At 38.5% G+C, this 20,857-nt stretch overlaps 1 protein-coding gene across 7 annotated transcripts in view; it reads left to right on the plus strand.

The window, feature by feature from the left end:
- The window catches only part of SPPL2B (signal peptide peptidase like 2B), a 44,548-nt gene that overhangs the window by 6,970 nt on the left and 16,721 nt on the right, over positions 1-20,857 (plus strand). For all 7 annotated transcript variants that reach the window (XR_008917367.1, XR_465811.3, XM_007489329.3 and 4 more), the window contains exons 2-8: positions 6,057-6,176; positions 9,122-9,304; positions 11,079-11,168; positions 12,228-12,367; positions 14,983-15,125; positions 15,929-16,025; positions 17,128-17,244. Coding sequence is in view for 5 of the 7 variants with exons in the window: in XM_007489329.3 (XP_007489391.1) it covers positions 6,057-6,176; positions 9,122-9,304; positions 11,079-11,168; positions 12,228-12,367; positions 14,983-15,125; positions 15,929-16,025; positions 17,128-17,244 (890 nt within the window). In the remaining 2 variants the exon portion in view is untranslated. The remainder of the gene's footprint in view (positions 1-6,056; positions 6,177-9,121; positions 9,305-11,078; positions 11,169-12,227; positions 12,368-14,982; positions 15,126-15,928; positions 16,026-17,127; positions 17,245-20,857) is intronic.

A 20,857-nucleotide genomic window follows, 5' to 3' on the forward strand; every position in this document is an offset into this window, starting at 1 on the left:
GGGGGAGGGGGGTGTAAGAAAGGAAGAGAGTAATGTAGATAAATCCAGACTAGTCTAGGAAAAGCAGAGTTTACTAAAGTGGTAACCCTGACACACACAAGCAAGTTATCCTTTTTACCGTACATCATGTGTCCAAAGTCACCAAAGGCCTAGAGGAAAGCTGGACACATAATTGTAATTATGTTAAATAATATCTAACACATCTGTGATTAATGAGAGGTAGTGTTGCCTAAGTGGATAGAGGACTAACCTTGGAATTTGGAAAACCTAAGTTCCATATATGATATGGTACCTAACGAAACTTTTAAGACTGCAAATTGTTTACACCATCAATCTTTCTACCTCATCGGTCAATTAAACATTTGTTTAACACATGCTGTGCTGGGTTTTGGGGAATACAAAGACAAAAATGAGAAATTCTGTGCCCTTGGGGAGTGTATATGTGTGTGTAAATAGGTACAAGATAATTTTAGGAGGGCATTAGCAGCTGGGGGAGGAGTTAAAGAGTAAGGTAGTGTATTCCAAACATGGATAGCCTGTACAAAGGTACAGACATAGGAGATGTAAGACAACTAGACCATAGTGATCCTGAAGTGAAGAAAGATATAAGGCTAGTAATGTTGATTTAAGACCAGGTTGTGAAGTAAATACCAAACAGGTGTATATGTATTTATATACATGTACACATTAATCCTAGAAGTAATGAAGGAACCCCTGGATTTCATTGAGTAGGAAAATGGCATGGTCATACCTGTGTATGATGTTGGATTGGAGTGAGAAAAACCTTGAAACAGGGAGAATAGAATAGGAAAAATAGGCTTTTGCAATAATCCAGGTGAGAAACAATAAGGACCCAAACTTGGATAATGGCAGTGGAGAGAAGATGAGTTTGGAGAGATGCTGTAGAGGTAGAAATAACAAGTTTGGGAATTATTTGAATGTGTTGGAGTTATTGGGAGTGAGGAGTATTGACTGTCATGCCAAGGTTATAAATTTGGATGACTAGAAGAAAGTAAGGAAATTTGGGAGAGAAGTGAGTTTGAGGAGAAAGATGTTTTAGATATTCAGAGATAGCCATGGAATAATGTAGAACTGTTGTTCAAGAGAAAAACTAGGGTATATTATAAATCTAAGATTCATCTGCCAATCCTTTCTTGGAGTCTCAGATTTTTTTTTTCCTCAAAAGCACTCACCACTACCAGTATTCAAGTTCCAATCTTTTCCTGCCCCACTCCATATATCTTCTTCTACTTATCTAGTATATTTAACTTCTTACTATTTACTGCTAAAATAAGAGATTTTAGGAAGGCAAAAGGATTACAAGGAGAGTATCATAGAATACGGTGAAGCAAAAACAGGGGTTATATGCTGGCTTCTTTACTTTTTGCCTTCCAATATTCTTAATTCTTCACATTGAAAATCTTTTTCCCAGGAACAGCTACGTGGCTCAGAGGATTGAGAGCCAGGCCTAAAAACAGGAGGTCCTAGGTTCAAAATCTGGCTTCAGACTCTTCCTAGCTTTATAACCCTAGGCAAGTCACTTAACTCTTATTGCCTAGTCCTTACACTTTTCTGCCTGAGAACCAATACACAGTATTAATTTTAAGATAGAAGGTAAGGGTTTAAAAAAAAGAAAATCTCTTCCCTCCCTTAGCCAGTACTTTATTATTGTTGCATTTCTATCTTATTTCTTACAGAAAAACTTCTTAAATATGTTGGTTTGTTTTGATGCTACCATTTCCCCAATTATCTCCTCTGGAAGATCCAAGCCGAAACAAATATAGTAGAATGAATACCACATCCATAGTGAAAGGACTGTAATCCTAATCCTGACTTTTACACTTACTATTACTACTGTGTGATCTTGGACAGATTATATAACCTAGGACTCAGGCTCCTCATCTTTAAAATGACAAAGTTGAAATAAATGACTTCTCAAATCCATTCCTATTTATGATTCTTAATTCCTCATAATTCAATTTCTAAATTGGCCATTCAACTCAAACTGTTCTAAAATCACTACCTTTTTCTATGATCACAATAGAATGTAGCCTAAAAGAGTTAAATCAATTTAAAGATTATCTAGTCCACTATTTTGTTTTACAAATGAGGAAACTCAGGTTCAGTGAGGGAATTGTTCTGTTTAGAATCGTTCATAAGTTTCCCAATTCCTATGTCTAGGGCCATTTATTTAGAAGGGATGCAAGTCTTGGCTTAAAATTATCTCCTTGTGTGATCCTTGGCAGGTTAACTCTTTGTTCTAGGCAATTGTTGAATTACAGGTTACTGATTTGTCTCAGAGGAGGGAGTTTACACACTAGAAGTCCCCCTATATCAATATAATCATGGAGTAATTCATTCTTTAGTGGCAGCTGAATGGTGTGGTAGAAAGAGTGTTGGTCCTAGAGCCAGGGAGACCCAATTTTGAATATGGTCCCCAAAAACTAGTCATGTGACACTGGGCAAGCCATTTAACTGCTATCTGCTTCAGTTTCTTCAACTATAAAATAGGGGCAATAATAATAGTACCCATCTATCACAGGATCACATAAAATAATACTTGTAAAGTATTTAGCATGGTCCCTGGCACATGAAAATACTATAAATCTAGCTTTTAATATTATTATTAGCTATTATTCAACTGGTTGCCTCATTTTTCAAACTCCTATATGCAAAGAATGGTCAGCCATGTGACTTTGCCAAACCATGATCTAGTCTTGGACAGGAGTATAACAAAGGACATTTAGGAGAGCATGGTTGTCTTTCATACACAAATTCCATCTATTTTTTCCCCAACAATTTTTCTTTTAAGTACTTTATCTTCTAGACTAGTTTCCACTTACAGATCTTATTCTGCCCATCCCACCTTTCTAGCAGCCTCTTCTCTGCTTCTTCTGGCACATAGGCACTGTACATTAAAATCCTCTTCAAGGTGTAGTTCAGGTTGTATTTCCTCTGTAAACCTTCCCTAAATCTCTTACATTACAAACCCCTTAAGGACAGAGACTACAGTTTTTCATCTCTGTATTCCCAGCAGTTAGTATTATACCTTGGATTCATTGAGTGGAATTTCAGCCTCAAAGGTTAGAGATAAACAAGGTACCTAAGTTTCCTTTAATAACCCATTATGCATAGATCTTTTCGTTAGAGGCAGCATGTTATAGTGGAAAAGAAACATGGAGTCCAAAGATCTGTTCCAAGTCCTACCTCAACCACTTACTAGCTCTATATCTCTTGGCCAGTCACTTCACCTCTGAGGGAACAGTTTTGAAAGATTTAGTGCTAGTCTTGAGGACTGATGATAAAGAATGCTTCCTACCTTTGGAGGAAGAGGTGATAGACTAAAATGAAGAATGAGAGACAAATTTATGCATGACCAATATGGAAATTTGTTTTGTTTAACTTTGCATATTTTTACAAGTCATCTGCCCCTCCCTCAAGAAAGGAGAAAAATAAATGCTTGAAAATTAAAAAATAAAATTAATTTAAAATTTAAAACCATTTAGTCAGACAGTTGCCTTCTATTTAAAGGGAAGGTGTTCCCAGAAAATGTCACACAAGCCACATTTTAGTTGTGCAGACTGATAAAGCTCCCTAATGGGAAGCAGCCTTACTAAGACTATTTTTTCCATGCCTAACTTTCTTCCCTGGCTGCTACTGAAGTACACAAGCAATTTAATTTAAAAACAAAAATATCTCAATTTCAGGCTCTCCTACCTAGAGTGGAAGACCCCCACAGTTGAAAAGGGGGAAAAAATCCGTAATCTCAGAGATAAACAGCCTAGCAGTGATTAGAAATAAAATATAAGCTCACAGAAATCAGAGTAAGAAAGAACACTGAGCCACCTAGCTGCCCTAGGGAAAGGCTCAGTTGAGCCACCTTGAAGTCATCTGAGTCTGAAGATCCTACGCTGGATTGTGTTTGCACTGGATGCTGTCATCTCTGTTGATTCTACTATTTTTCCTTTCTGTGCTACCCTCTCTTTTAGTTTTCACTTACTAATACCTTCTGCCATCCTTTATTCTATTCTTGATTCTCTCATCTCTTGGTCTCATTTAGACTTGAAAACAAGAGCTCACTGAGTAGTGAGACATAAATTATTATCTCCTAATAGCATTCCTAGCTATTTCCTTTGGTACCATTGTCTACAAAATCAGCCTTACCAAAACATATAATAAAATCATAAAGTTAGAGCTGGAGGGGGCCTTGAATCCATTTTATCTAACCCCTTCATTTTCCTAATTAGGAAATTGAGACCTAGTGAGGTTTTGTCTTGGCTTAAGATCACACAGAAGTAGTAAATGCCAGAAGCAATATTTGAACCCAGGTTCTTTGACTCCAAAGACAAGAACTATATTTTCCACTATTATCATTCTGCTTCCCGAACTTATCTTTTGCAGTTTTTGGTATTAGTCTTCCATAAATTTTTTTTTGTTGAATCCACCTTGTTATCAAAATCTCTTGTTTATTCTCCTACCGAGTCAGCCTATCAGGAGTTGAAAAGAAAGGACTTTTAAAATGGACTGGCTGGTCCTTTCTATTCATAGCAAGATATAATCCAGAAAACAGTTATTTAGAGAAAAAAAAGGTAACTATCTGGTTGGTACTTTGTTAGACTTATTCTTACCATAGAATATGAGTGGGGAACAAAGAATAGTTGAACCAAAATATTGGGAATCTAGATGGCATTCCAGTTGCTTTTGAGTTGGTGTAACAATTTGATAAACTATGAATTTCCAGAATATTTGACAATTTGATCTCAAAATTAATGATAAATAATTTGGGGTCTTTTGTGACATGCTTCCACAACATGAGCAATAGTTGACCATGGTGCTTTACACTAAGTGATAACCAGTAAAGGGTTGTGTTTCTTGAGTCACTAGTATGACCACAAATGAAATATTAGACTGAAAAGTGAGAAATAAAGACATTTCTTGAACTAGTAGTAGAATGTTGGACGTGGAGCTAGGTAAACTTAGGTCTATCTCAAACACTTTCAAACTGTGTGATCCCAGGCAAATCACTTTAAACTGCTCTTCTCAGTTTCCTCATCTGTAAAATGGGAGTAATAATAATAACACACTCTCACAGGGTTGTTAAGAATCAAATGAGGTAAGAGTAAAATGCTTTGCAAGCCTTCAAGTGATATATAAATGCTAAATACCGTTATTTACAATATGACTTTACATCAATGACTTAAGTAAACTACTGCAGTTATTTTTGGTCACCTTAAAAGTGAAGAGAAATGAGCCACTTTACCCCAGGCCACATAATTAATGAGTTACAGAATTTAGATTAGATCCCATCTTCTGACAAGAAAGTCTTGGTGAAGGGAATGTGACGCTATGGAAAAAGTACTGAATTTGGAATTCATAGTGGATAGAGACAGATTTTTGAAGCAGGAAGACCAGGATTTAGTCCTGCTTTTGACATGTTTGCTATGGAATTGTGGACAAATTACTCAATTTAGATCTGTCTCAATGCTCCAAGCTCTTCATACCATAAGTTACAGAAGTGATCTGCATCAGTGCGAGGACTTCTACATTAAGATGTCTCAATTCCGATACAATCACAGATCTAAACCTCCCCAAAAGGTGCCAGGCATTGCCCTTGACTAACTTACAGTCTTTTGGAGGGAGATATTTTCATATATCAATAAATATGAAATATTTATGAAATATATATACATATATATAGGGATTATTTTTTTTTGGTGGGGCAAGGCTGGGTATAAGGCATTACAAGAGCATTTGTAACTTTAGTGATTAGGAAAAGTATCTTGAAGGAGATAGCATTTGATCCGAAGTCTTGAGTGTATTTAAGACTGTATCCAAGAATCAAAGGTGGCAGAGGAAGAGCATTCCAAACACAGCTGACCACCCATGCAAATGTAAGGTAAAAGATCTCATACAGGGAATGGCAAGTGGGGTAGTTTGACTTGAATGGACTGTATGATAGGGAATAGCCTGTATTTGTGCGTCATCAAAGTAATTTGGAACTTCATTGCCTAAAGTCTATATCTTTGTTCTCTTAAAATTATCTCTTGTGGTTTCAGGTGACCTGTGAGTATGGAATGGTCCATGTGATTGCCGAGCCAGGGAATGGCAAAGGAAAAGACTACTGTATCCTGTACAATTCCCAATGGGCCCACTTACCACCTGGCCTTGGCAAAGCAGTAAGTTCCTGAATTGGGCATCAAATACTCATTTGTGCCATAGGTAGTCCTCAGTCCTCTTCTCGTGGGACCTCCAGTGCTTTTATTGGACTTTAGAAGGTTCTTTGTTCCACTTGCCTGGCCACTCAGGTTTAATTTCTATTCATGCTTGGAGGCACCCTGTCAAGTGTCCTAATGTATTCAACAATAACCATTTTCTGCTTTATTAGAGGAAAATCAAGGGGATAAAACCAGTTGGGAAATCCAGGCATAAAATATAATTATGGAATTATAAGGTTTTGTTGTTAAAAAGGACCCCAAAGTTGATTTTGTCCACCCCCTCATTTTACAAATGAAGAAATTGAAACCAACAAAGGTGCTTGTCCAATGCCATATAATGTAGACCTGGAACTGGAACCCAAATTCACTGTCTTCAGTTTTAGTGCTTATATCTTTGAGGGTCAACTCTAAAATTGTGGTAAAGGTCACAATTGTATTTAGCAAGTACAGAATTTGTATATCATGTTGATTCTTAGACATGTCCCACAAGGCCTGAGCTTCCCATATAAATAAATAAGTGTGTGTGTGTGTGTGTGTGTGTGTGTGTGTGTGTGTGTGTGTGTGTGTGTGTGTGTGTCTGGTGTGTGTGTGTGTATCAATCACTTCACTTGGTGATCTCATTAACTTCCATGGATTAAGTTGGCATCTATGCTGATTATTTTCTAGTCTGTGTATCTATATTTAACTTCCCTGCTGATTTCCAACCTCACATCTCCATCTTACCTCTATTAAACATCTCTAACTAGATATCCTGTAGACATGTCCAAAATGAACCCTTCTTTTCCCACAGGACTCCCACCCCCACACCCCAATCCAAAATTGTTTATTCCTGGTAAAGAGAACTACCATATTCCTGAGCACAGGCTTTCATGGAGTCAGGATTTGAGTCTATGAATGCATTTTTTTTAACTCCATGTCTATATCATGCTTAATATCCCAGAAGATGGGAAGAAGAGAGAAAAGAGGTAGGAAGGTGAAGTAGGAGGTTTTTATATACATAATGAGAAACTGTACTGGGAGATAGCAGTGGGAATAGAAAGGAGAAAAGGAATACAAATGATCACATTACTTCCCTACATAAGCCTTCAGTGGCTGTCCATTGCTCACTGGATAGAACATAAACTCTTAACTGACATTTTTGGCCTAATTTTATACTCCCATTCTCCTCCTGTCTTAATCCAAGTCTGCATTTAATCTAAACTAGACAGGTTAAGTGGGAGTCCCATAAGTCTTTCCCTGAGACTGGTAATTTGTATTTTGTATGATAGGTAATTTGTCACTCATTTCCTTACAGTTCTTCCCCCACCCTATCCCACCCCTCAAAACAACCCTTAACTTCTGTCTCAGAATAATTTTGAGAATTTGTTCTAAGGCAAAAGAGTGATATGAGCTAAATAAATAATGAGGGTTAAGTGACTTGCTTAGGTCCACACAGCTAGGAAGTATCTAAGGCCAGATATGAACCCAGAATCTCTCATCTCCAGGTTTGGCTCTCCACCCAATTACCTAGTTGTCCCAACCTTAAAAGAGATTAGAGGGGTATGGACTTATGGAAAACGGAGTTGGGAGACCAAGGCTTTGATGCTTAACTCTGCTCCAGGCAGATTGTGATGTGACTTCCCACTTCCCCTTTTGGGATTGCTTAAGTTCCTCCTTTATGAAATGAAATAATTTGACAAGATGGTTTTACACCTTGACATTTCTGTAAGTCTTAGTTAATGTTACTCCCTCCCCTTGCTTCTGTTTCCCTTCCCCCTCAAACTGAAGATTTCCCTTTTGAAATTTGGAAGAAATAAAAGTTTTTACTGAATAAAAATAAGTCCTGCTTAACACAGTAGGTAGTAAACACTGCATTCATTACCCAAAGAGGTGGTAGACACTGAAATAGAATCAGAGGAAGAATATTGGTCTCCAATCAGTTATCAAGTCCAGGGTATTTTCCTGCTGTGCTATCTTTTGCATACTCTCCTTTTTACTACTCCTGCCATTATTCATCATTTCTCATTTGCATTGTCATAATAGATTTCCTAACTAGTTTCACTGCTTCTTCCTTTGTTTCCCCCTTTTTGATTATTCTTTTACAGCGTTGGCTCTAATTCTATTGCAAAATCTGATCATTCCTCCTTGCTTAGCTGCCATCAGTAACTCCCCATTGCTTGCAGAGTAAAATAGAAAAAAAAAATCTGCTTTTCCAGTCCCTCCATAATTTGGCTCTCCAGTCTTACTAGCTTCCTTCATGCATTTTATACTTAATGCTCAAATAGTCTATTTGCTGTTCTTTAATGGTGTCCTATCTTTGTATCTTCCATACTGGAACAGCTTGTCTTTCTAATTCTTCCCTCACTCTTTGTCAGTCTCTACCTGATGAAATTTTTACTTTCCTTCAAAGCCCAACTTAGGAAATAGTTCTTCCACAGAACCTTTCATGGGGCCCCCATCTAGAAATGATGCCTCTTTTTCAGTCTTTTAGGCATACCATGTTCTCACTTTTATTTCTATCTCCCCACTAGCTGTTAAATTTCTTGAAGACAGGGACTGTATCATTTTTCATTATCATATTACCACTCCCTAGCACAGGAACCTTGTACACAGTAAATGCTTAGTAAGTGTTGAATTAAGTCTTCAGATAGAGAGGCTAGAGTGGATCTAAAATGATTCTTTAAATCATTGAGCAAACATTAAATATATCATATCCAAAAGTCAGCACAAGACATAAGAAAACATAGATTATTATGATACAATCCCCTTTTCTTTTAGAGAATTCCTTCCCTCCACAATGAGAAAAAGGTATAAGAGTTTATTTCAGGAATCTGCAAAACTGCAGCCAGCCATTCCCATTATAAACTTCATTTTGTGGCTTTGGCTATGTTACAGAAACAGTCTCATTAACACATTTTTCTTTTCAGTCTTTGTTACAGCTTCAGGACCAAACAACATCTGTCTTATGTTCTCAATCTGATGTCCCCAGTGGGGGATTTAACAACCGAATCCCTATGGTGATGCGTGGAAACTGCACCTTCTATGAGAAAGTGAAACTGGCCCAAATGAATGGGGCTCGGGGACTTCTAGTAGTCAGCAGAGAAAAACTGGTATGACACTTCCTTAATTTCTCTTGCTAAGATAATACTAAGAAATCCCTGCCGTTTATTTCTATTGTTGATACAGGGGAAGAACTTTCTCTAAGGTTACTCATTCCTTACTTTTTCAGAGTTCTATTTCAGCTGATTTATTGTTGAGTTGAATGAGTTCTGTTTAGAACAAAGATTCTTAACCTGGGCTTCATAGACCCCTTGGAGAACTGTGGATAGATTTCAGGAGGAATTTGGAAGGGAAAAATAAATTTGCATCTTTTTCTGTAAAATTAGTTTCCTTTGTAATTATATGCATTAAGGATGTTATTCTGAAAAGATGACCATAGGTTTCATCAGATTGCAAAAGGGGTCAATGATGCAAAAAAAGGTTAATAATCCCTGGTTTAGATTGACAAATTGGCTGTTTCTTCACTGGTGTAGGTTAATTACTCTAGAAAAAATACCAATAAATCAAAACAAGGACTTATCTCAAATTGGTAGAATCAGGTAGTCTGCCTTGCCCAGAAGTGTCTCCACCAGTCCTTTTTGTAGTTTCTGAAATTCCATCATTAGCTTTGGGGTTCTGGAAAACTTTTGGGTTCAAGGGTCCCTTCAGAAGTATCCAGTTTAGGGAGTAGTTGGGTGGCTCAGTGGATTTAGAGTTGGGCCTAGAGATGGGAGGTTCTTGGTTCAAATCTGATGCCAGACACTTCCTAGCTGTATGACCTTGGGCAAGTCACTTAACTCCCATTGCCTAGCCCTTACCATTCTTCTGCCTTAGAACTAATACACAATAGTGATTCTAAGACAGAAGGAAAGGGTTCTATTAAAAAAATGCCCACTTTAGTGGAAAGAAAGGGGCTAATTATTCATTGAGGATTGGTTAACAGTGAGTGAGCTAAAAGAAAGACCCTTTTGGGAAGGGCTTCAGGACAGGCCTTGACAGTAGTTGGCAAGAGGTGAGGGGAGGCTACATGTTTCAAGAGAGGCTCTGAAGGGTCCCTTGAACTCTCCACAGATTTCCTAAAGGCAGACATGGTCTCCATGAGACTCTAAAGAGGAGACTTGTTGCCAGAAAAATGGTTAAGTATCTCTGTGTTGAATATTATCTAGGGCAGAGACTTTGCTCTAAGCAAGATGGAGAGAACTTGTGTGCCTGATTGCATGGTAGCTTGCTTTCCTCTGTTTGCACTAAGCAGGAAATTTGGGTTCCTTTTAATATTTGCATCAGTTCTTTTATTAATGTTTCTTAAACCTTTTTGCTAATCAGGCACAAAATGGAAGAACTCAATTTTATGAATGGATGAAAAAACTTGTATTAATAATAAGTCTTTACTGTGCACCAATCACTCTGCATATAAATGCAAGGTAAAGATCATCCCTGCCTTCCAAGACTTTACCTTTAAAGGGGAGGACAACACACAGAGGAGTGGTGGCCAAGGAAGGGCTGTTACCCCTTTTCTTCTTTCAGGATCAGTAGCAAATTGCTTTGGTCTTGGTATATGGTTCTATAACTGGACAAGGAGGGGACATGGTAATTAGAGAAAGGAAAAGGAATGCACAGGAATGTTGATATGGTTGGAAGAGATGACTGTAAAGTGATGAGTAGAGAAGAAGCATGGTAGCTGGAGCTCTCCTGGAATACTGGTTTGAGAGAGGTTGACATCAGTCAGGACTTTTGAGTCCCAGGGCAAAAGTTTATTCAGGACAGTTGGTATAGTTAGGGAAGTAATGACCTGAGTAATTTTTCTGTGTGTATGTATTTTGTTTATTGGATTTTTTTTGTTCCCAGGTCCCTCCAGGAGGCAACAAGACTCAGTATGATGAGATTGGTATTCCTGTGGCCCTCCTCAGCTATAAAGACATGCTTGACATTTGCAAGGTAGGCCCCTCTAGTGCTCAGCTTGGAAATTTATGATGTCTGTCCAGAGTGTCCTGAAATTCTCTTTTGAGAGAAGTACAAAACTGCTCTGAGTAGGGGTGTAAGTGTCCTTAAAAAATAAGCCATCCTGAGCATCAGTTTCTAATTGCTTTAGATCTAGCTGGTTGTTTCTTAATGTGTCAAAAGCAAAGTGCTTATCCAAAAGGATGTACTGACATCATTGCCACAGCAGTGTTATTGAAATGCCAAGGATTGACACTGTGACCACCCAAGACTACCTCAGTGTTCTACTTCACATTATTTTCTGTTCTGAAATGTTTAGAGAAAAGTATCAAAGCTAGCAGTGAATTCTAAGTTCCTCAAGAAATCCTGGCTCTTGTCAATAAGAGTTTTTTTCAGGGAATGGAAACTTTTTCAGAATGCTGAGACAGAATCTGGAAACCTTTCAGATAGATGCTGTCCCCTCTGCAATCCATAAATGCATAATTCCTATTTTCCAAAGTTCCTAACCCTAGGAAAAAAGATGAAAGTAGATTATTCTTCAAGATTTCACCCTTTGAGGTCATTGTAACAGTAACAGCAGTGTTGCAGTGATGATCAACTTGAAAGTCTTGGCTACTCTAATCAGAGCAGCAATACAAGACACTTCCAGGGGAATCATGAAAAATACTACTTCCAGAGAGAGAACTGATGAATTCTTAAATGAAAGTTGAAGTATAATTTTCTCTCTTTTCTTTTTTTGGGGACAATGCTGCTAATATGGAAGTGTGTTTTGCATGATTTCACGTTTATAATTGATATTTTACCTGCCTTTTCAGTGACTAAGGGAGGGGTGTGAGGGAGGGAGAGACTTTGGAATTCAAAATTTTTAAATAAAAGTATTTGAAAGAAACAATAAACTTCTTAAAAAGTGATTTCACTGCCCTTTAAAACAATGAGGTTTTTTAGGTGCCCTCTGCACAAGCAGGTTAGTAGACTAAAGGACAAAGGACTGGTTCATTTAGAACTTAAGGGAAAAGATTACATTGTCATTGAATTCTGATGTCTTCTCTGAGACAGACTTTTGGTCACTCAGTGAGAGTGGCATTGTACGCCCCCAAGGAGCCTGTCCTTGATTACAACATGGTCATCATCTTCATCATGGCTGTGGGGACAGTTGCAGTTGGAGGCTACTGGGCAGGAAGCCAGGATGTGAAGAAGTAAGTATTTTGAATGTGGAGGTAGCATGTTCCCTGGGTGCAGCTTCATCTACACAGGTCCTAGAATCAATGATCAAGTCTGAAGGGTCAGTCTTTATAGGTGTTTTCTAAGGCAAAAGCTGAAGAAAATCAGAATGTCCCATGACCCATCTAGAGGGGAGGGAGCCTGAGGATGTAGAAGAGTGTTTTACTTATCTGAAGTGAATCTGGCTTGCAGTTAGCCCAACTTTTGCTGAAAATAGCATACTTCTAGCTGAATGCAGCACACTGGATCTATACCAATCCTGAACTTGGAACTAAATGGGAAAAAAAAGGACCAAAGAGATCTGGGTTCAAATCCTGCCCCTACTTCTGTTACCTTGGGCAAATTACTCCACATCTCTAGACCTCAGTTCCTTCATCTAGAAAATGAGATGGTGGTGTCTCTAAATTTATGACTCTTAAGTGCCCTTCTTTTGAGGAGAGTGAAGTGCCATACAATGTTTTTTTAAAGCTTGGGGGATAGTATAGTATATGGGTTTTACTGCTTGGTCCTTTCTTGGATTTTGTTTTGTGAATTTTTGAATGCTTCACTGCTTTTCTTCCTTCTTTATGACTACTCTCTAGCATACTGGCACAGAACATAAGCAATCTTCTCCCCTTCCTCCCCCAATTCCTTTTAGTTTAAGCCCATTTGATTAGATTTGCAAGATATTTGGCAAATGCATTTTTATCAGCTTTTGTTAGGCATATTTCATCCAGGAATTTTTGAAACCTATTTTGTAGAGGCAGCTGAGTGGCTCAGTGGATTGAGAGCCAGGCCTAGAGATGAGAGGTCTTGGATTCAAATCAGGCCTCAGATATTTCCTAGCTGAGTGACCTTGGGCAAGTCACTTAACCCCCATTCTTTGGCCCTTACCTCTTCTGCTTTGGAACCAATACTTAGTATTGATTCTAAGGTGGAAGGTAAGAGTTTTTTTTTTTGTTTTTTTTAAGGGCCTATATCAGTGACAGCAAACCTTTTATAGACAGAGTGTAGAGCCCCCACCCTATCCCCCAGACAAGAATGTTGTACCCACTCCTTACACCCCCCCAAGTACCTACCCCCATCCTACACAAGGGAGGGAAGAAGTGCTCCCATTAGGTTGCTAGGCAGAGGGGCAGGTGAAGTGAGTATAGAGAGAGGGAGGGGATTGACCCAAGCTCTCTGTTCCCCTCTAGCTCTGCCATCTGTGAGCTGCCCACCTCACCCCTGTGTGCTCCCATTGGACTGCTGGGCAGAGGGGCGGGGATGTGAGAATGAAAAAATGTCAGGCAGGGTGGGAAGGGGGGGTAGGAACACCTCCGCCTAAGTCCCTCCGCCTTTCTAGAAAGGGAGGGGGTAGCTGCATGCCCACAGAGAGCATTCTGCCTTCTATCTTTGGCATCCATGCCTTACATTCACCATCACTGGCCTATATTATAAACCAGGATTCAGAAGTGCAAATCAGCTTCTTAGACACTACCATCACTATTCACTTCTGGATTAAATTTTTCTTTCTTCTTCCCTGTGCTCTCTTGTCCAAGACTTTATTATCATGGATAATACTTTTTTAGATTCTTTACACAAGTGCCCTTTAGTGGATGATATCTCATATGTTAGCTTCTGTTTTTCTATTATATCATTCTTGGGAAGACAAGCAGTTTCTTAAGCCTCATAGACTCCAACTCTCTTCTCTTCAGGAAGAACTCTAATTGTGCAGCTGTACTTTTCCTTCATTTTCCTCTGTGTAACATATATCCATCATCTTGGCAGAGGTCAAGATTTTTCTTCAAGACTTATCCTTCAAGATTCAGCTCAAGTACCTTCTTCTACATGAAGTCTTTCTTGATTTCCCCTGATTGCTAGTGCTTTCCCTCCCAGAACTATTTTGTCTTCATTTTGCATATATTACATATATACACTTTATCTTTCCTGTTAGAAAGTAAGCTCCTGGAGGGTGGGGATAAAAGTTTCAATTTTATCTTTGTATCACTTGTGCTTTGCCTGGCATTTAGAAGGTGCTTAATGCTAGTTAATTATCAATTGATTAATTTCACTATTTTAAGATCTTCTATTCCTCTTCCTTCTTAGAGATTCATGATAGTCTTCTTGATAGAGCTTTCTGTTGGGAATCCTTCCAAATTAGCATACACCCTGTCTGTTTGGTGGAAGGATAGTTAAGATAGTGCTTCTCTGGGAGTATTCTTTTCTTTGAGTCAGGGAAAGGGGGAAACTATAATTCTTCTGATAACTGAAGCCATAACACATTCTCCAACATATGGAATGTGCCCTTCTGCTAATTTCTTCTTGTTCTTGGCATCTCTTCTGCTCAAGTCCTGAAACTCTTGAATAGTATATCCAAGAAGTTTACCATTGCCAGGGTTTGGGGATTTTTTTTTCCTCCCTCACAGCAACCCCGTATAGCTGAAAGTATGAATATTATTTTTCCATTTTTACAAATCAAGAAATAAATTCCAAGCAATGAAGTCATTTGTCCAAGGTTGTTACACAGCTTAATGTTGTCCATGATGACATTTGAGATGTAGTGTATGACTGAATCCAAAGCTTTTGCCATAGACCCTATTGATTGTATTTGAACTCCTGTGTATTTTAGGAGGTTCATGAAGCATAAGCGCGATGATGGAACAGAAAAACATGATGATGAGACAGTGGATGTGACTCCCATAATGATTGGAGTGTTTGTGGTGATGTGCTGTTCCATGTTGGTCTTGCTTTACTACTTCTATGATCATCTTGGTATGTATCCAATGACAATTATTTGTTGTTTCTTTTAACCATTTGACTCACTAGACTCCCAACTTTCAGCACCTTAAGGAGAAGCACTTTTTCCACTTGTCATTTCTCTAGCAGGTGTGACCATATTCAACTTTCCTGTCCTTATATTGAGCATTCTGAACCTGTGCCACCTAATGATTGAATATGGGTCAATGAAAGCCCTAAATAGATATTGCTTCACTAGAGTACTTTTGTCTCCTTCCTGCTCCTGAATCAGAATAAACTATTCAAGTAGATAAATTCTGATTTTCATTAGCTAGCTTGTGGTGTGGAACTGCAAATTCACTGTATGAAAGTGAATAAATAAAACTTCCCTTTATGAGTTGCCATCTTTTGGGGTGGCTCAGTTGTCCTTAGAAATGAAATCGATTGGACAATTCCAAAGGACCCATGATGAAAAATACTCTACCTCTAGAGAGAGAACTAATGAACTCTGAGTGTATACTTTTTTTATTTTTCTTTTGGGGGGATGTTTTCTTTTGCAATATGACTAATATGGAAATATGTTTTGCATGATATCATATGTATAATATATCGCTTGCTTTTCAGGAGGGGGAAGGAAGAGAATTTGGAATAAGAAAGTTTTAATGAATATTAAAATTTTTACATGTAATTGGGGAAATTAATGAAATAAAATATATTTTTAATGATGTTTAAAAAATAAACTGATCAATAGACTTGCCTGTGCTTATCATGTTTATAGTGTAGGTTCTTTTTTAGATTCATGTTTTCAAATGGTTACCTGTACCTGTTCTCTCTTGCAGTATACATGATTATAACTATATTCTGCCTGGCATCATCCACTAGCCTCTATAGTTGTCTTTATCCTTGTATAAAAAGACTCCCATTTGGGAAATGCAGGTAAGAAAACTTAAATATCTCAAGATAAACTATTTCCAAAGAGAGATTTGATATATAGGAACAATTCCAAACTCCTTAACCTGTCATTCAAGGCACTTACTGATCTGTCTGCAATTGAGCTTTTCAACCTTATTTGCCCCAGCTTTCCTTCCATACCAGAGTCCTCCACTTTATCCAAACAAATTTCCTTATTCCTTCCTGAACTTGTCATGAAACTCTGGTCACTTATTTTCCATATCATTCATTTAACTCTTAGAATTTATTGTCTTGTTTCATGTGTAAATAAATTATAAGCTCCATAAGAATAGGGACAAAATCTTAGTTCCTTTTGTATCTCTCATAGTTCCTGCCTTTGCATACATAACAGGTACTTAGTAAGCATTTGTTGATTGATGTTGATGTGGACCTGGGAGATGATCCTCTTGGCCCAACTCTGCCTGCCATATACTCATAGGAGAAAGTAGAAGATAATCCACCTGAAGGAACTTATTGGGAACACAGTTGGGAAAATAAAACTTAACACATATGAAGCAATTTGAGAATTCATTAATATGACAGTCATAGAATACAAGAATTTCAGAATTGAGAAGTCACCTGATGGAAGAATCTCTTGCAGTAATATGCCAGGTGGATCATCTGGCCACTGTTTAAATCCTTCTAGTGACAAGGAACTCGATATCTGCCCGGTTATGGGAGGTAACTACCTACTAAGGAGACCTGCTTCTTTGTTGGGCATTTCTGATTATTAGGAAGTTATTGTGTTGAGTTGAAACACCTCCTTTTAACTTGCCATTGGTCCTTGTTTTTTTCTTCTGAAGATCGAACATTATAAATCTTATCTCTTCCGTATGAAAGCTCTAATGATATTTAAAGTAATCACATCTAAGATCATATATTTATATAAGTGGCAGAGCTGGAAGTAGCCTCTAAATGCAGTTAGATTTGAGTGTAGGAAAAGTTGGAAAAGGTTCTTGGAGAGGGTTGGTCTCTAAACTCACAATTTCAGCAGAACCTCTTGATAGTAGTATAGGTATAATTGACCCTTAATCCCCTATGATGCCTTTAGGCAATTTTTTTTTCTGATATGATTTGCTTTCTCTAGGGTTCCAGACAACAATTTACCGTATTTTCACAAGCGGCCACAGATTCGTATGCTGCTCCTAGCAATATTTTGTATCACAGTCAGTATAATATGGGGAGTCTTCCGGAATGAAGATCAGTAAGTCCAGACTCTACCTTTCAGTGACTTTGACACAGTGACCAAAAACACCAACATACATACATATACTCTCTCTCTCTCTCTTCCTCTCCCTCTCTCTCTCTCTCTCTCTCTCTCTCTCTCTCTCTCTCTCTCTCTCTCTCTCTCTCTCTCTCTCTCTCTCTCTCTCTCTCCCTCTCTCTCTCTCTCTCTCTCTCTCTCTCTCTCTCTCTCTCTCTCTCACACACACACAGACACACAATCCCATATGTCTTGGGGATTTTCAGAGATTAAAAGAGAATAGTTGTCCTTGGGACCCCTACTGCTCTCTGCTTCCTACACAGACTTCAGACCTCATCTATGCCTTGTCCTTAAATGCTCCCAGACTCAATGCCTCATCTGAACCTCCCTAGAGGCAATGAGCCAGAGAGGCTCAAGACACTTGGGTTTCACTGTTATTAAAAACCCTGCCTTTTCAATCTCATGAAAATGATTTCAGTGATGTTGGCATCAAAGCTACGATCTAGGCACATCTGATAGGAATGTCTGGCCAGTGGCTTCTTTGCTTTTAACTGCATCTAGTTTCAGTCAGGTTTGAAACAAGTTGGGCAGGTTTATCTGGTTGCTGCATGAATTGAGATTAGAATCTGGGGAGCAAATACTCCACTGCTGCTGCTACTGCTGCTAGAGTGTCTTGGTCTCTTGATTCCAGTTTATGACTGTCCCCTGGCAGAATAATCCCTCTGCTAATGGTGTGCAAGGCTCGTTGATCTTTATTCCCTATGTGTGTTGATTATACAGGAGATGGGTTGGTGATTTCTTCTGGAAAGTTTTGATTTCTTTAGATAGGAGTAGCATATGTTCAGCACTGAGCTGGAAGCCTTAAGATCAGTAGGGATGGGAGGAGAACAGAACTAGCTTGTTTCTAGAGCTACCATGTTGTCTGTTCTACTGTCACTGATACCATCTGCTACTTTCTTAAGAGACCTTTCTCCCAAGTTGTTAAAGATTCTTGGCATTTGTGTAATTTGAAACTTTTAACAAGTAACTGGCAGAAGGAAAAACTGAAAATATTTTGAGAATGCTTTTAATACAGAAAAGACCATTCCTGTTACTTCCCTGCTAGGATAGTGCATTTCCTAATAACAAATTAGAATGGATTTAGATTCCCTTACCTGAAGGCTTTGTTCTTGGGGGAACCTGGATAGGCCACTTCATCTCTTCAAACAATTCCTTCCTCTGTAAAATGAAGGACTTGGGCTAGAGTAAGGACTAACTAAGGACCCTTTAGTTCTAAATTCCACCACCCCATGATTTTTCTCTTATACTTTAAGGAGTTGTTGCTCACTCTCTACCTCTAGTCCAGGGATGTTTGGTCTTAATCTTTATTCCTGAGATCTGTTTTCCAAACTCTGAATTGTTTAGTTGCTTTTTTCTGTGCTGTTTTCCTAACATCTAGTTCCCTAGGACCACAGAATTAGAGCTGGAGTAAAACTCACAGGTCATAGACTCCAGTCTCTGTTTTACAAAGGGGGAAATGGAGGTTCAGAGAGGGCAAGGGACTTGCCTATGGTCCTACAGGTAATAAGTAGCTTTTAGAACCAGAGTATAGACTTTGGTCCTTTGACTTCAAATTCAGTGTTGACTATATCCTCCTCTTTTGATCTCATTGTGGACTAGATAGATTGATTCACACTAAATATCTGTTAGAGAGCCTTTTTGTGCAGAGTACTGTGATGAGCTCTGGGATACAATGGTATAAGAGATGAGCCTTTCTCCAAAGAAACTTATTCTTAAATGAGAAGATAAGATGTATATAAAGAACTCTAGAATACAAGGGAGAATGAGTGAGATATGAAAAGTTTGAGGTAGGAGAAATCACTTTTGGGATTGTAGGCACCCCCAGATTCTGTGCCTGATTTGTGTACTAACTGTGTTAGTACAATAAATTCATATAGATACAAATGGTGGAAACATATAAACACATTTTACTGACTTCTAGTTGGCACAAAGGAGGAAGAATTGGATCCTCTTGTTTTCTGGAACTGAAGTTTCCTATAACATTTTCACCTGAATCTCCTTACACCAACTAAAATGTGAACTCTGTGAAGATAGGGTTCTTCAAAATTTCTGTTTCCTAGTGCTGAGCACACAGAAGACATTTAATAAGTGTTGATCATATTGCCCATTACATCAGTATAAATGCAGAATGCTTAGAGTTATAGAACTTTACAGTTCATCCCCTTTATTGTTCAGGTAGGAAAAATGTTTACAATATCCAGTGATAAGTTGGAAGAATCACAGAATTGTGAGGCTGGGAGAAAACTTGGGGGTTTTCTAGCCCAACTCCTATTCTGGAGTATGGATCTTATCCATAATGACCCTCACAAGTGGCCATCTGGCCTTTTCCTACTGATGGATGGATACATCACTGTCATCCAAAGTAAGGTACAATTTTTGAAGAATTCTCATTGTTAAGAAGTTTTTCCTTATATTAAACTGAAATCTACTTCCACTCACTGCTTCTAATTTCCCTCACTAGATATTAATCTAATTTTGTCTAAATCTAATTATAGCTCTTCAAATATGCTCCTATTGAGTCTTCCTTCTCCAGGCTAAACATTCCCAATTCCATTGACCAAGCTGATTGGCATAGTTTTCAATGTCTTCCCATCCTGGTTGACTTTGAACCTGTCTCTTAGAAGATTTGGTGCCCCAAACTGTACGTGCTTTTCTGGCTTTTTTTTCTGAGCAGAACAGGACAGAGAGGTCAGGCATTCATTTCCTTCTCTCTCACTTCTCTGCTTTTGCAGCCTATTGACTAGAATGTAGCCTAAGATTGCACTAGTTACTTTGACTGCCTGAGTCAAGCCAGCTGCCTATTCAGTGAGTGCTCACATGGAGTGTGTGTGCCATCCAACCCTCCATCTGGGTTGGATTTGGGTTGCCTGGAAGGCAGCTACCTGCCTCTCTTGCAGGCAAGTGTTAGGAGTCTGTCAAAAGGAATTAGGACAGCAGTGTATGCTTCCCAGAAACAGTTGTGGAACTCCTGAACTGTGTGAGGTATCTAACCGCTTCCCATGTGGCTTCTGCAGCTGGTGAGCTCTTGGAATGCTTGAGCAGGCAATGCCCAGGTGGAACGTGGTGGGGCATGCAGGAATTTTTGTGGTTTTAATGACAGTGAGTAGACAAGTCTCTTAAAGGCACTTGTAATTGAAAGGTTGGAAGCTTTACAAAAATAAGAGTTTTCATTAGAGAGTACTTGATCATATGTGGCTCTAGTGGAAGTGCTATCTAGGGCCAGTGACCTTAGATATAAAAGGCTTAGGTTCCAGTTCTGCTTAATTGTTGTAAGGCCTTGAGCAATTCATTTGGCCTCCCTCAGCCTTAGTTTCAACAGCTTCAGAATGGAGATAATAATACTGAGATACTATATTCATTCATACATATTTCACAGAGAGATTTTGAAAACCAAAAGCAATGATGCCCAGAAAGTGTTTTGTAATCACAAAGGGCTGTATAAATGTGAGTTTCCATTATTCTGTGATAGGTTTTTAGAAGTGTTTCGGTGATTCCAGAGAGCTTTGACATTGTTTCTGTGGGTACTCCCTATACTGAAATGATTAGAATTCCT

Source organism: Monodelphis domestica, chromosome 3 (assembly GCF_027887165.1).
Source record: "Monodelphis domestica isolate mMonDom1 chromosome 3, mMonDom1.pri, whole genome shotgun sequence".
Classification (NCBI taxonomy): Eukaryota; Metazoa; Chordata; class Mammalia; order Didelphimorphia; family Didelphidae; genus Monodelphis; species Monodelphis domestica.